Source organism: Hemiscyllium ocellatum, chromosome 4 (genome assembly GCF_020745735.1).
Source record: "Hemiscyllium ocellatum isolate sHemOce1 chromosome 4, sHemOce1.pat.X.cur, whole genome shotgun sequence".
Taxonomy (NCBI): Eukaryota; Metazoa; Chordata; class Chondrichthyes; order Orectolobiformes; family Hemiscylliidae; genus Hemiscyllium; species Hemiscyllium ocellatum.
In genome coordinates this window covers 73,215,599-73,227,873 of record NC_083404.1, presented here as the reverse complement: position 1 = coordinate 73,227,873, position 12,275 = coordinate 73,215,599, and the positions used below count along the sequence as shown (strand labels likewise).

The 12,275-nt window shown below is 43.3% G+C and overlaps 1 protein-coding gene across 2 annotated transcripts in view; it reads left to right on the top strand.

Annotated features, from left to right (window-relative positions):
* Positions 1 to 12,275, top strand: part of xkr4 (XK related 4) — a 459,911-nt gene that overhangs the window by 367,985 nt on the left and 79,651 nt on the right. For both annotated transcript variants that reach the window (XM_060824333.1, XM_060824332.1), the window contains one exon: positions 11,215 to 11,414. In XM_060824333.1, the coding sequence (XP_060680316.1) occupies positions 11,215 to 11,414 (200 nt within the window). The remainder of the gene's footprint in view (positions 1 to 11,214; positions 11,415 to 12,275) is intronic.

Here is a 12,275-nt window from a genome sequence, read left to right as displayed (position 1 = left end):
TGGAAGCAGGTGTCTGCCCAAGAGCAATGGGAGATCATTATTAATGGTTATCAAGATGAAGCTAGCCTTTCTTAAATTATGCATTCCTTCCAGGAATCTGCTACTGGGAGGTATATAGCCTTGCAAGTTGCAGCATGCAACTACATCTGCCTGACCACTGATAAATTGTTTCTGAGGGCTTTCAATCAACCATGAGATGAATGAAACCAGTCAAACCCATGGTGGGTTGGTGCTGTTTCCATTGCAAATCCTTACACAGATCCAGAAACTCATAGACCAACCCCATATGGCAATCAGGACATCCTCAAAACAGCCACATCTATTTGAAAGAGCTACCATTCCTTTAGTGCAGCAGTTTTGTGACCATTGCATGAGGATAATACAATATGCATCAAGTATCCAAGGAGCTGCAATCATACCTTTCTTCTTCCGTGTTCTCATGCTCCAAATGTATTTTCTCCATTAGACAACTTCAGTTGGCTCTCTGGTGACATTAGATACCTACCCAAGGCCTGACTTATGAACCCAGTGAGAAGGCACAGGAAAGTTATAACTGAAGCAGTCTCACCACCAGGACCATAATAAAGCATGCCATTAGTTTGCAAAGATATTTCCCTGTGTTAACAGATCTGGAATCATCATTCAAAAGACCTGAATTACATGGGGTTACAATGCCTATTACAACAGGGTTGAAAGAATTAAAAACCCACAATGCTAGACCAAGAAAGAGAGCTCCGGCAGCCTCAGAAGAGGAAGAGTGTACTGAAGAGCTGTTGCAGCAAAGGCCATATAGATCTTCCTCACTAGCTACCTGAAAAAGGAACAATGCTCCAAAAACTAGTACTTCCAAATAAACCTGTTGGACTATAACCTGGTGTTATGTGATTTTTAACTTCGTCCACCCCAGACCAAGACCGGCAGCTCCACATCACAGATTAGTGGGCGGCACAGTGGTTAGCACTGCTACCTCACAGTGCTAGGGACCTGGGTTCAATTCCCACCACAGGTGACTGACTGTGTGGAGTTGCACATTCTCCCCTTGTCTGCGTGGGTTTCCTCTGGGTGCTCCAGTTTCCTTCCACAAGTCCAAAAATGTGCAGGTTAGATGAATTGGCCATGCTAAATTGTCCGTAGTGTTAGGTGAAGTAGCAAACGTAGGGGAATGGGTCTGGGTGGGTTGTGCTTTGGCAGGTTGATGTGGACTTGTTGGGCCAAAGGGCCTGTTTCCACACTGTAAGTAATCTAATTTTCCTGGCAGATAAAAGACCCGAATTGTTTGTTACATCTCTCATCTTTTAGAAAGGCCATATCAGTATCAGTTTTTTCATACGTAAGTCAATGGTCATTCGAAAAGATGAGAGACTGGACAAGCAATTCGTGTCTTTTCCAATATATAATTTCAGTTACATCATACTGGAAACTGTTGCTATCAATTCTGTCTCTTACAATCTTATTCTTCACAATCACCTGGTGAAGGAGCAGCGCATCGAAAGCTAGTGCTTCCAAATAAACCTGATGGACTATAACTTGGTGTTGTGTGATTTTTAAGTGTGTTGAGAGATGCATGAAGCAGACAATGCACATGGTTATGCTTGTTTGCTGTAGCCTTTTTTTACCTCAAACAGGTCACCAGCTATAGCTTGAGGGGTGCCACTCTGTATCAATTGTAACTGGGTAAAAACAAAGGCTGCAGATGCTGAAAACCAGATTCTAGATTAGAGTGGTGCTAGAAAAGCACAGCAGTTCAGGCAGCATCCGAGGAACAGGAAAATCAACGTTTCGGGCAAAAGCTCTTCATCAGTAATAGAGGCAGAGTGCCTGCAGGGTGAAGAGATAAATGAGAGCCTCAATTGTAATTAACCAGGAGTCTCTCCCAGGTTTGCCACCTGTCTTTAGTGAATTTGAATCATTTACAGGTTAATATAATTTTTTAGCCACATCATGAACACACCTTCAATGACCGTCAAGTCCTGGAGAGAGTCTCTAACTCCCAACGTTTTGCTTCAGAGGAAGAGATTGTTATTCATTGCATCATAAAACTCCATGTGCATGTTACTTAATATTTCCATACATCACACAGGACTGATTTTCAGAAATTGGACATATAACTATATCAGTTAAGAAATGGCATCATCACAATTCTACAGATAATTAGCTTAATTCAGAAATGTGTCGCTCTACTGCTATCATCAGTTGTTTAGTTATTGACAGTATTCAGGTGGTACTGGGTATAGATGGAGGGGTGGAGTTGGAGAACTGTAAACAGAGTCACATTGAGTCCAAGAGGACAATGTATCCAATGTACAATTGCAACAAAAGTACATCAACTCTGCCAGATTTAGTCATCTGAACAAGACTAATTTGCCAATTTATTGCATGCCATGGCTTTATGCACAATATTTTGAGGAGCAGCCTAATTATTCTAAGATTCTTCCCAATCACCTGGTGTCCTGATATTGAACATGCAGCAGGAAGCAAAACAGTGCATGGTTTGGGGGCCATACATAAAATGCACACTGCTTCATTAGTGTGAATTCAAATTCAATTTAACAATTAAAACACACAAGCAATTAACCTGATTTAACAATAGATTTTCAGTGTTAAAAACACAATTACTCATAACATAATGCATTAAAGAGCTAATGAAGTGAGTCACAGTTGGAGAACAGAGTTCATGCTGATGATTCTCTTTAAACTAAGCACACTCAAAGATGTTAGCCAATTTTATTATTTAATCTTCAACTTTCTGTTTCACCCTTCCTTTACTTAAAACAGTCTCTTATATATTTTAAAATGTCCTTATATTTATACAGAACCTTGTTTTATGATTAAAGCAGTTCAAAGCAGTTGACTATTGCTATTGTACCAGCCTCCACCACCTTCTCTGGCAGATCATGCCATACACACACTACCCTCTGTGTGAAGAAGTTGCCAGTTAGATCCCTTGTAAATCTTTCCCTTCTCACTGTAAACCTATGCTGTCCAGTTTTGCACTCCCCTCCCCTGGGGAAAAGACCTTGGCTATTCAACTTATCCATTTCCCCTCATGATTTTATAAGCTTCTAAAAGGTCACTCCTCAGCCTCTGATGCTCCAGGGAAAATAGCCCCAGCCTATATTCAGCCTCTTGGGAGGTACAGTTAGTAAGTTTGCACTTGACATAAAAATTGGAGGTATAGTGAACAGCGAAGAAGGTCACCTCAGATTACAACAGGATCTTGATCAAAGGGCCAATGGGCTGAGAAGTGGCAGATGGAGTTTAATTTACATAAATGCGAAGTGCTACATTTTGAGATAGCAACTCTTAGCAGGACTTATACGCTTAATGGTAAGGTCCTAGGGGGTGTTTCTGAACAAAGAGACCTTGGAGTGCAGGTTCATAGCTCCTTGAAATTAGAGTCGCAGGTGGATAGAATAGTGAAGAAGGTGTTTGGTCTGCTTTCCTTTGTTGGCCAGAGTATTCAGTATAGGAGTTGGGAAGTCATGTTGCAGCAGTACAGGACATTGGTTAGGCCACTTTTGGAATATTGCGGGCAATTCTGAGCTCTTTCTTATCGGAAGGATGTTGTGAAACTTGAAAGGGTTCAGAAAAGATTTGTAAGGATGTTGCCAGGTTTGGAGGATTTGAGCTATAGGGAGGGAGAGGCTGATGAGGCTGGGGCTGTTTTCCTGGAGCATCAGAGGCTGAGGGGTGACCTTATAGAGATTCATAAAATCACGAGGGGCATGGATAGCATAAATACACAAAGTCTTTTCCCTGAGGTGGGCAGTCCAGAATTAGAAGGTATAGGTTTAGGGTGAAAGAGGAAAGATATAAAAGAGACCTAAGGGGCAACTTTTTCACGCAGAGGGTGGTACATGTATGGAATGAGCTGCCAGAGGAAGTTGTGGAGGCTAGTACAATTGCAACACTTAAAAGGCATCTGGATGGGTATATGAATAGGAAGGGTTTGGAGGGATATGGACCAAGTGCTGGCAAATGGGACTAGTTTAGGTTGGGACATCTAGTCAGCATGGATGAGTTGGACTGAAGGGCCTGTTTCTGTGCTGTACATCCCTATGACTCTATGACTCTCCCTATAGTTTAAACTCTCTTATCCTGCAACATCCTTGTAAATATTTCCTGAACCTTTTCAGTAGAGCGGCAGGAGTTGGGCGGAAGTGAAGTCAGAGTGCAGAGGCTGTTGGGAAGATGGGTGAGTGGTATTTAAGTACTTACCTCGAAGCCAGTGGTCTTTTTGCAACAGAGAGTGACAGGAGCTTGGCGGAAGTGAAGTAGGAGCGCAGAGGCTGTTGGGAAGGTGGGTGCGTTCTAGGCCCCAGGCCCTACACAGTAGGTTGTCCCTCCCACCCTCCTACTCTAACCTAAATTAAAAGTCCACAGACTTGCAACAAAACACGAGGGTCGAGGGAAGTTTCTGTTGAGAAAAGAGCGAGTCTTTGGTTCAGGAGTCTTCGACAAAGAAGTTGAGAGAAGTGATTACGCCACAGTTGAAGAGTGTGAAGAAATGATTGCCAAGCTGATTCAGTGTACTGCATGCATGATATGGGAGGTCAGGGACTCTGATGTAGCTGGCTCATATAACTGTAGAAAGTGTGTACACGTTCAGCTTCTGACAGAGCATATTGCAGCACTGAAGAAAGAACTAGATGACCTCAGGCTCATCCGAGAGAACGAGATCTTTCTGGACAGGACCTTCAGCGAGGTTACTACACTGAGCATACCAGAAGAGAGTAGAAGGGAGAAGACAAGGAGGAAGGCAGCGATGCGACAAGTGCAAGAGACCCCGGGGGGAAATACCTGCCAGGAACAGATTGAATCTCTTGGAAACCATAGAGACAAATGTCACTGCCAGTCCGAGAGGCGGTCAGGTCTGTCAATCAGAAATTGGTGTGTAGGCAGAACTGAGGAGTCAGACATCACACAGAGCTCTGGTAATAGGGGACTCCATAGTGAGAGGGACTGAAAGGGGCTTCAGCGGCAACAGGTGGGATTTGAGGATGGTGTGTTGCCTTCCTGGGTGCCAGGATTAAGGACATCGCAGATAAAGTGCAGGAAATCCTCAAGGTGAAGAGCCAGATGTGGTGGTGCATGTTGGCACAAAGATATCGGGAAGAAGAGGAGGGACATTCTGCAGCAGGACTTCTGAGATCTCGGAAGAAGGCTGGAAAGCAGGACATCTAGGGTGGTTATCCCTGGTTTGCTTCCAGTTCCTTGCGCTGAAGAGGACAGGAACAAAGAGATAATAGACTTGAATGTGTGGCCGGGGAACTGTTGCAGGAAGCAATGATCTAAATACTTGGATCACTGGGGTATATTTAGCGGTAAGGATAAATTATAAAAGAGGGACGGGTTGCACCTTAATAGATGAGGGACCAACATTCTGACAGGTAGGTTTTGCCATAAGGTCAAATGAAATGGGGATTGATAGAAAGGGTGAGGGGAGTAACAAAGCAAAAATATTATATATGAATGCACGAAGCATTAGAAATAAGGTGGATGAACTTGAGGCTCATTGGAATTTGGCAGTTACGATGTTGTGGGATAACTGAGATGTGGCTTCAAGTGGACAGGGCCTGGATAATGAATATTCAAGGCTTTACATGCTATCGTAAGGACAGACTGACAGGCAGAGGGGGTGGATTGGCCCTGTTGGTAAGGAATGATATTCAGTCCCTTGCGCGGGGGCCCTAGAATCAGGGGATGTAGAGTCAGTCTGGATAGAGCTGAGGAATTCTAAGGGTAGAAAGACCCTCATGGGAGTTATCTACAGGCCCCAAAACAGTAGCCTGTATGTAGTGTGTAAGTTGACTAAGGAGCTAAAATTAGCCTATCACAAAGATATTACTACAGTTGTTATGGGGGATTTCAACATGCAGGTAGACTGGGAGAATCAGGATGGTACTGGACCCCAAGAAAGGGAGCTTGTGGAGTGCCTCTGAGATGGATTCTTAGAACAGCTTGTGCTGGAGCCTACCAGGGAGAAGGCAATTCTGGATCAGGTGTTGTGCAACAAACTGGATTTGATCAGGGACCTCGAAGTAAAGGAGCCATTAGGAGGTAGTGACCACAATCCAATAAGCTTTAATCTGTAGTTTGAAAGGGAGAGGGTAGAATCGGAAGTGACAATATTTCAGTTGAATAAGGGGAACTATGGAGCTATGACGGAGGAGCTGGCCAAAGTTCAATGGTGCAATACCCTAGCAAGGATGGCAGTGGAACAACAATGACAGGTATTTCTGAGTATAATGCAGAAGATGCAGGATCAGTTCATTCCAAAAAGGAAGAAAGATACCAAGGGGAGGCAGGGGTGGCCGTGGCTGACGAGAGAAGTTAAGGACCATATAAAGACAAAAGGGAAAAAGTATAATGCAGCAAAGATGAGTGGGAAATCGGAGGATTGGGAAGCTTTTCAAGAACAACAAAGGATAATTAAAAAGGAAATACGCAAAGAAAAAAATAAGGTACAAAGGTAAACTGGCCAAAAATATAAAGGAGGATAGTAAAGGCTTTTTTAGGTATATGAAAAGAAAAAAAAAGGTTAAGACTACAATTAGGCCCTTGAAGACAGAAATGGGCGAATTTATTACGGGAACAAAGAAATGGCAGAAGAGTTGAATTAGTACTTTAGATCTGTCTTCACTGGGGAAGACACGAGCAATCTCCCAGATGTAATAGTCGCTGAAGGACCTGAACTGAAGGGAATTTATATTCAGCAGGAAATGGTGTTGGAGAGACTGTTAGGTCTGAAGGCTGATATGTCCCCGGGACCTGATGGTCTGCATCCCAGGATACTGAAGGAGGTGGCTCTAGAATTCATGGATGCATTGGTGATCATTTTCCAAAGTTCGTGGGCGGCACGGTGGCACAGTGGTTAGCACTGCTGCCTCACAGCGCCTGTAGACCCGGGTTCAATTCCCAACTCAGGCGATTGACTGTGTGGAGTTTGCACGTTCTCCCCGTGTCTGCGTGGGTTTCCTCCGGGTGCTCCGGTTTCCTCCCACAGTCCAAAGATGTGCGGGTCAGGTGAATTTGCCAAGCTAAATTGCCCGTAGTGTTAGGTAAGGGGTAAATGTAGGGGTATGGGTGGGTTGCGCTTCGGCGGGTCGGTGTGGACTTGTTGGGCCGAAGGGCCTGTTTCCACACTGTAAGTCTAATCTAATCTAAATTCTATAGATTCAGGATCAGTTCCTGCAGATTGGAGGGTGGCTAATGTTGTCCCTCATTTTAAGAAAGGAGGGAGAGAGAAAACAGAGAATTATAGACCAGTTAATCTGACCTCAGTGGTGGGAAAATTGCTGGAGTCAATTATAAAAGACGAAATTACGACACATCTGGATAGCAGTAACAGGATAGGTCAGAGTCAGCATGGAGTTATGAAGGGGAAATCATGCTTGACTCATCTTCTGGAATTTTTTGAGGATGTAACTCTGAAGGTGGACAAGGGAGATCCAGTGGATGTCATGTACCTGGACTTTCAGAAAGCCTTTGATAAAGTCCCACATAGGAGGTTAGTGAGCAAAATTAGGACACATGGTATTAGGAGCAAAATACTGACATGGATTGAAAATTGGTGGGCTGACAGGAAAGAGTAGTGATAAATGGCTCCTTTCGGAATGGCAGGCGGTGATCAGCGGTGTGCCACAGGAATCAGTGCTGGGACCGCAGCTTTTTACACTGCACTTTAATGATATAGATGAAGGTATTAAAAGTAATATTAGCAAATTTGCTGATGACACAAAGCTGGGTGGCAGGGTGAAATGTGAGGAGGATGTTAGGAGAATACAGGGTGACAGGCTAGGTGAGTGGACGGATGCATGGCAGATGCAGTTTAATGTGGATAAATGTGTGGTATCCACTTTGGAGGCAAGAACCGGAAGGCAGATTACTACCTAAATGGAGTCAAGTTAGGTAATGGGACAGTACAACGAGATCTAGGTGTTCTTGTGCGTCAGTCAATGAAAGCAAGCATGCAGGTACAGCAGGCAGTGAAGAAAGCTAATAGCATGCTGGCCTTCATAACAAGAGGAATTGAGTATAGAGGCAAAGAGGTCCTTCTGCAGCTGTACAGGGCCCTGGTGAGACCGCAGTAAAAACAATGACTGCAGATGCTGGAAACCAGATTCTGGATTAGTGGTGCTGGAAGAGCACAGCAGTTCTGACAGCATCCGAGGAGCAGCAAAATCGACGTTTCGGGCAAAAGCCCTTCATGACCACACCTAGAATATTGTGCACAGTTTTGGTCTCCAAATTTGAGGAAAGACATTCTGGCTATTGAGGGAGTGCAGCGTAGGTTCACGAGGTCAATTCCTGGAATGGTGGAACAATCTTATTCTGAAAGATTGGAGCAACTGGGCTTGTATATGCTTGAGTTTAGAAGACTGAGAGGGGATCTGATTGATTGTTATTAAAGGATTAGACACTTTGGAGGCAGGAAGCATGTTTCCACTGATGGGTGAGTCCAAAACCAGAGGACACAGTTTTAAAATAAGGGGTAGGCCACTTAGAACAGAGTTGAGGAGAAACTTCACCCAGAGAGTGGTGGAAAGATGGAATGCTCTACCCCAGAAGGCTGTGGAGGACAAGTCTCTGGATACTTTCAAGAAAGAGTTGGATAGAGCTCTTAAGAATAGTGGAATCAAGGGTTATCTGGATAAGGCAGGAACAGGATACTGATTGAGGATGATCAGCCATGATCATCATGAATAGTGGTGATGGCTCGAAGGGCAGAATGGCCTTCTCCTGTATCTATTGTCTATTGTCTATTAAAATGTAGTGAGCCTGTTGAATTCTCTACCACAGATGGATTTGTATGCCAAGTCACTGAACATGTTTAAGAAAAAGAGCAATATATTATTAAGATTAATAAAATTGCAAAGGTATCAATGGTTTGAGGAAAAAGTGAGATTGTAGATTGGCCATGATGCCATTGAATGGCGAATTTTATGCAAAAGGTTGAATGGACTACTTTCGCTACTTTTTTTCTAGGTTGCTGTGTAACATACACCCCAAAATGTGCAGGTTAGGTGTATTTGCCATGCTATATTGCCCGTAGTGTTAGGTGAAGGGGTAAATATAGGGGAATGAGTCTGGGTGGGTTGCGCTTCGGTGGATTGGTGTGGACTTGTTGGGCTGAAGGGCCTCTTTCCACATTGTAAGTAATCTAAGACTGTAGCAGTTCAAGGGTGTTCAATAATCAGCAATAAATGTTGGTACCAATGATGCCCACAATCCATGAATGACCAAAATGAAGTAAGCTAGCCAGAAACACAAAATTAGACTGCAGAGGATAAAGGTTCATTTATTGGCATATGGATTGAATAACAAAAAGAAAATAGAAAATTGGAATAAATGTACATTATCACATTGTAGCTGAAGGTATACTGCATAAATCAATACTTGGGCCCTAACTATTTATTATCCAAAGTAATTTTTCCAAGTTTGTGGACTACACAAAACAAGACGGGAATTTTTATTGAGGGGATGATGCAAAGAGGCTTTCAAAAGGGTGAGGCAGGCTGCAGGCCTGGACACAAACATAGCAGATAAAATATCTAATTTGATAAAAAGAAAGGAAATTCAGACTATTTCTTAAATGGAGAATTATTAGCAGGTATTGAGGTTTAAAGGGATCTAAGTGTCCTCGTACATAAGTCACTGAGAGCTCAGAAGAAGGTGAAACAAGCAGTTAGGAAGGTGTGTTGGCCTTTATTAAAATACAATATCTGTACAAACACCAATATGATGTGCCTCATTTACATAGGACCTTGATAAGACCACCCTGAAGTATTGTGAGCAGTTGTGGTCTCCTTACTCACAGAGGGATGTATTTTCCATGGAGGGAGGTCCAACGTTGACTTCTTAGACGGCAAGACTGTCCTATGAGAGATTTTGTTTCAGAACTCTATGGAGGTGATTCCTGTGGTTGGGAGAAGGTAAGGATTGGGAGGAGGGGCCAGTGGTGGTAGCAGGGTGTTCTAGAATCAGGACAGAATCTCTAATTAGCAGCATAGCATTTAAGTCTGTACAGAAGAGACAGTTCTTCACTCAATGAGAAATGTATATTTCGAGTTATTTTACCCTAGAAAGCTATGCAAATTCATTTATTGAACAAGTTTAAGGAAGAGATCAATAGCTTCCTTCATACTAATGACATTAAGGGATACAAGGATCGTGTGGGAAAATGGCATTGATGAATATGATCGCCATGGTCTAGAATGATACAACAGATGTAAGGGTCTACTCCTGCTCCCATATTCTTACATTTCCTAAGTTCCTGTGTCATATTATTTTTTGATCAATGTGTTTTAAACTTTGGTCAATGATATACACTGCATTGACCATTTGTGCATTCTGCCAGACATGACATACTGCTGTCCTACAGGGAAAATGCTGTGTAATGCAAACAGGAAAAACAAATTCACTGCATAGACCTATATGAGTGTGCGTGTGCATATATTAGGGAGTGAGTGGGGGTGTGTGTGTGTGTTGGGGGGGGAGGCGGGAGGAAGCAGAGTCTGTGTGACTATATGTTTGTGTGTGTTTGATAGAGTGTGCGAGCAAGTGTCATGAAGTATATGCCTTTGAGAGGGTGTAGGTGTGTATGTCTGAGGGAGAGCATGTGTATGAAACAGGATCTATGTGAGTGCGTGTGTATGTGTGTTTGTGTGTGAGAGTATATAGTATAGTGGGGTCACCGGCAGGTTTGCTTAATACATTGCACCAGGTGTGTAACTCTCATCTTTTACTATAAATTCTGTGTCCTATAATCCTGCCCCACGAGCTACCTTACAAAGGAGCAGCACTCTGAGAGCTTGTACTTCCAAATAGACCTGTTGGACTATAGCCTGGTATTGTGTGATGTTAAACTTATCCACCCCAGTCCAACACCAAAATGTCCGCATCATTCATCAAAAAGACAGTTTAGATGCTATACTTCAATTCGTACCTCTTCATCTGGATTCTCCATCACTGGATTTTGATCAACAACTATATGCACTATGAAATACTTGAAATAACAAAATACTTTCGAAAACTTTCTATTTTTATGTATTTTTGCCTAATACAGCATTAATCATTTGTGTCCTTTTAAATTTCATAGGCTGCTGATACGCAACAATCCTCTTCCTCCCACATACACATACAATCTTGGATTTTAGATTTTTGTCTAATTTTGCCATAGAGGGTTTTTTAACTTTCTGTTTTTCTCTTAAGGTATTTGCGCACTATATACCTTGGTATCCGAAGCCGTCAGAGTGGGGAGCTCGACCGTTGGCGTTTTTACTGGAAGATGGTGTATGAATATGCAGATGTAAGTATGTTACATCTGTTGGCGACATTTTTGGAAAGTGCTCCACAGCTTGTGCTGCAGCTGTGCATCATTATTCAGAGCCATCGCTTTGAGGCACTCCAAGGTAAGAAAGGATCCATTTACAAAAGACCAATTATAAAAGCTTATTTTTACTATAATTGTGGAGCATATAATTGTGTAACAATTACAGCATGGAAATAAATCATTTGATCCAATCAGTTCATGGGGGTGTTTAACTTCCATATGAGCATTATGAAGCCCATATTCTTATTCTGTTCCAATAGCCTATTATTTCCCTTTTATGCATCTATTCAACTAATGCATACTTAAATATCGAAATGTACCTGGGATTTCCTCAGAGCTGCTCTCACACTCCCAACCAGGTTGTTGGAAACCCAGGTGATGCTGGAGATTAGTCAAGAGTGTGGTGCTAGAAAAGCACGCCAGGTCAGGCAGCATCCTAGAAGCAGGAAAATCGATGTTTCGGACAAAATCCCTTCATCAGGAATGAGGCTGGGAGCCTAGGGGTGGAGAGATAAATGGGAAAGAGGTGGGGCTTGAGAGAAGGTAGCTGAGAGTGCAACAGGTGGATCGAGATGGGGGTAAAGGTGATAGGTTGGGGGACCGTGGAGTGGATAAATGGGAAGGAAAATTGACAGATGGGACAGGTCATGAGGATGGTGCTGAACTGGAAGGTTGGAACTGGGGTAAGGTAGTGGGAGGGGAAATGAGGAAAATGGTGAAATTCACATTGGTGCCATGAGGTTGTAGGTTCCCGAGGCTGATGACAGTAAGGGAGTGACGATGGAGGAGGCCCAGGACCTGCATGTCCTCGGCACAGTGGGAGGGGCAGTTGAAGTGTTTAGCCACAGGGTGGTGGGGTTTGTTGGTGCGGGGGTTCTCTGAAGCGGTCTGCAAGAAGGCATCCTGTCTCCCCAATGTAGAAGAGACCGCATTGGGAGCA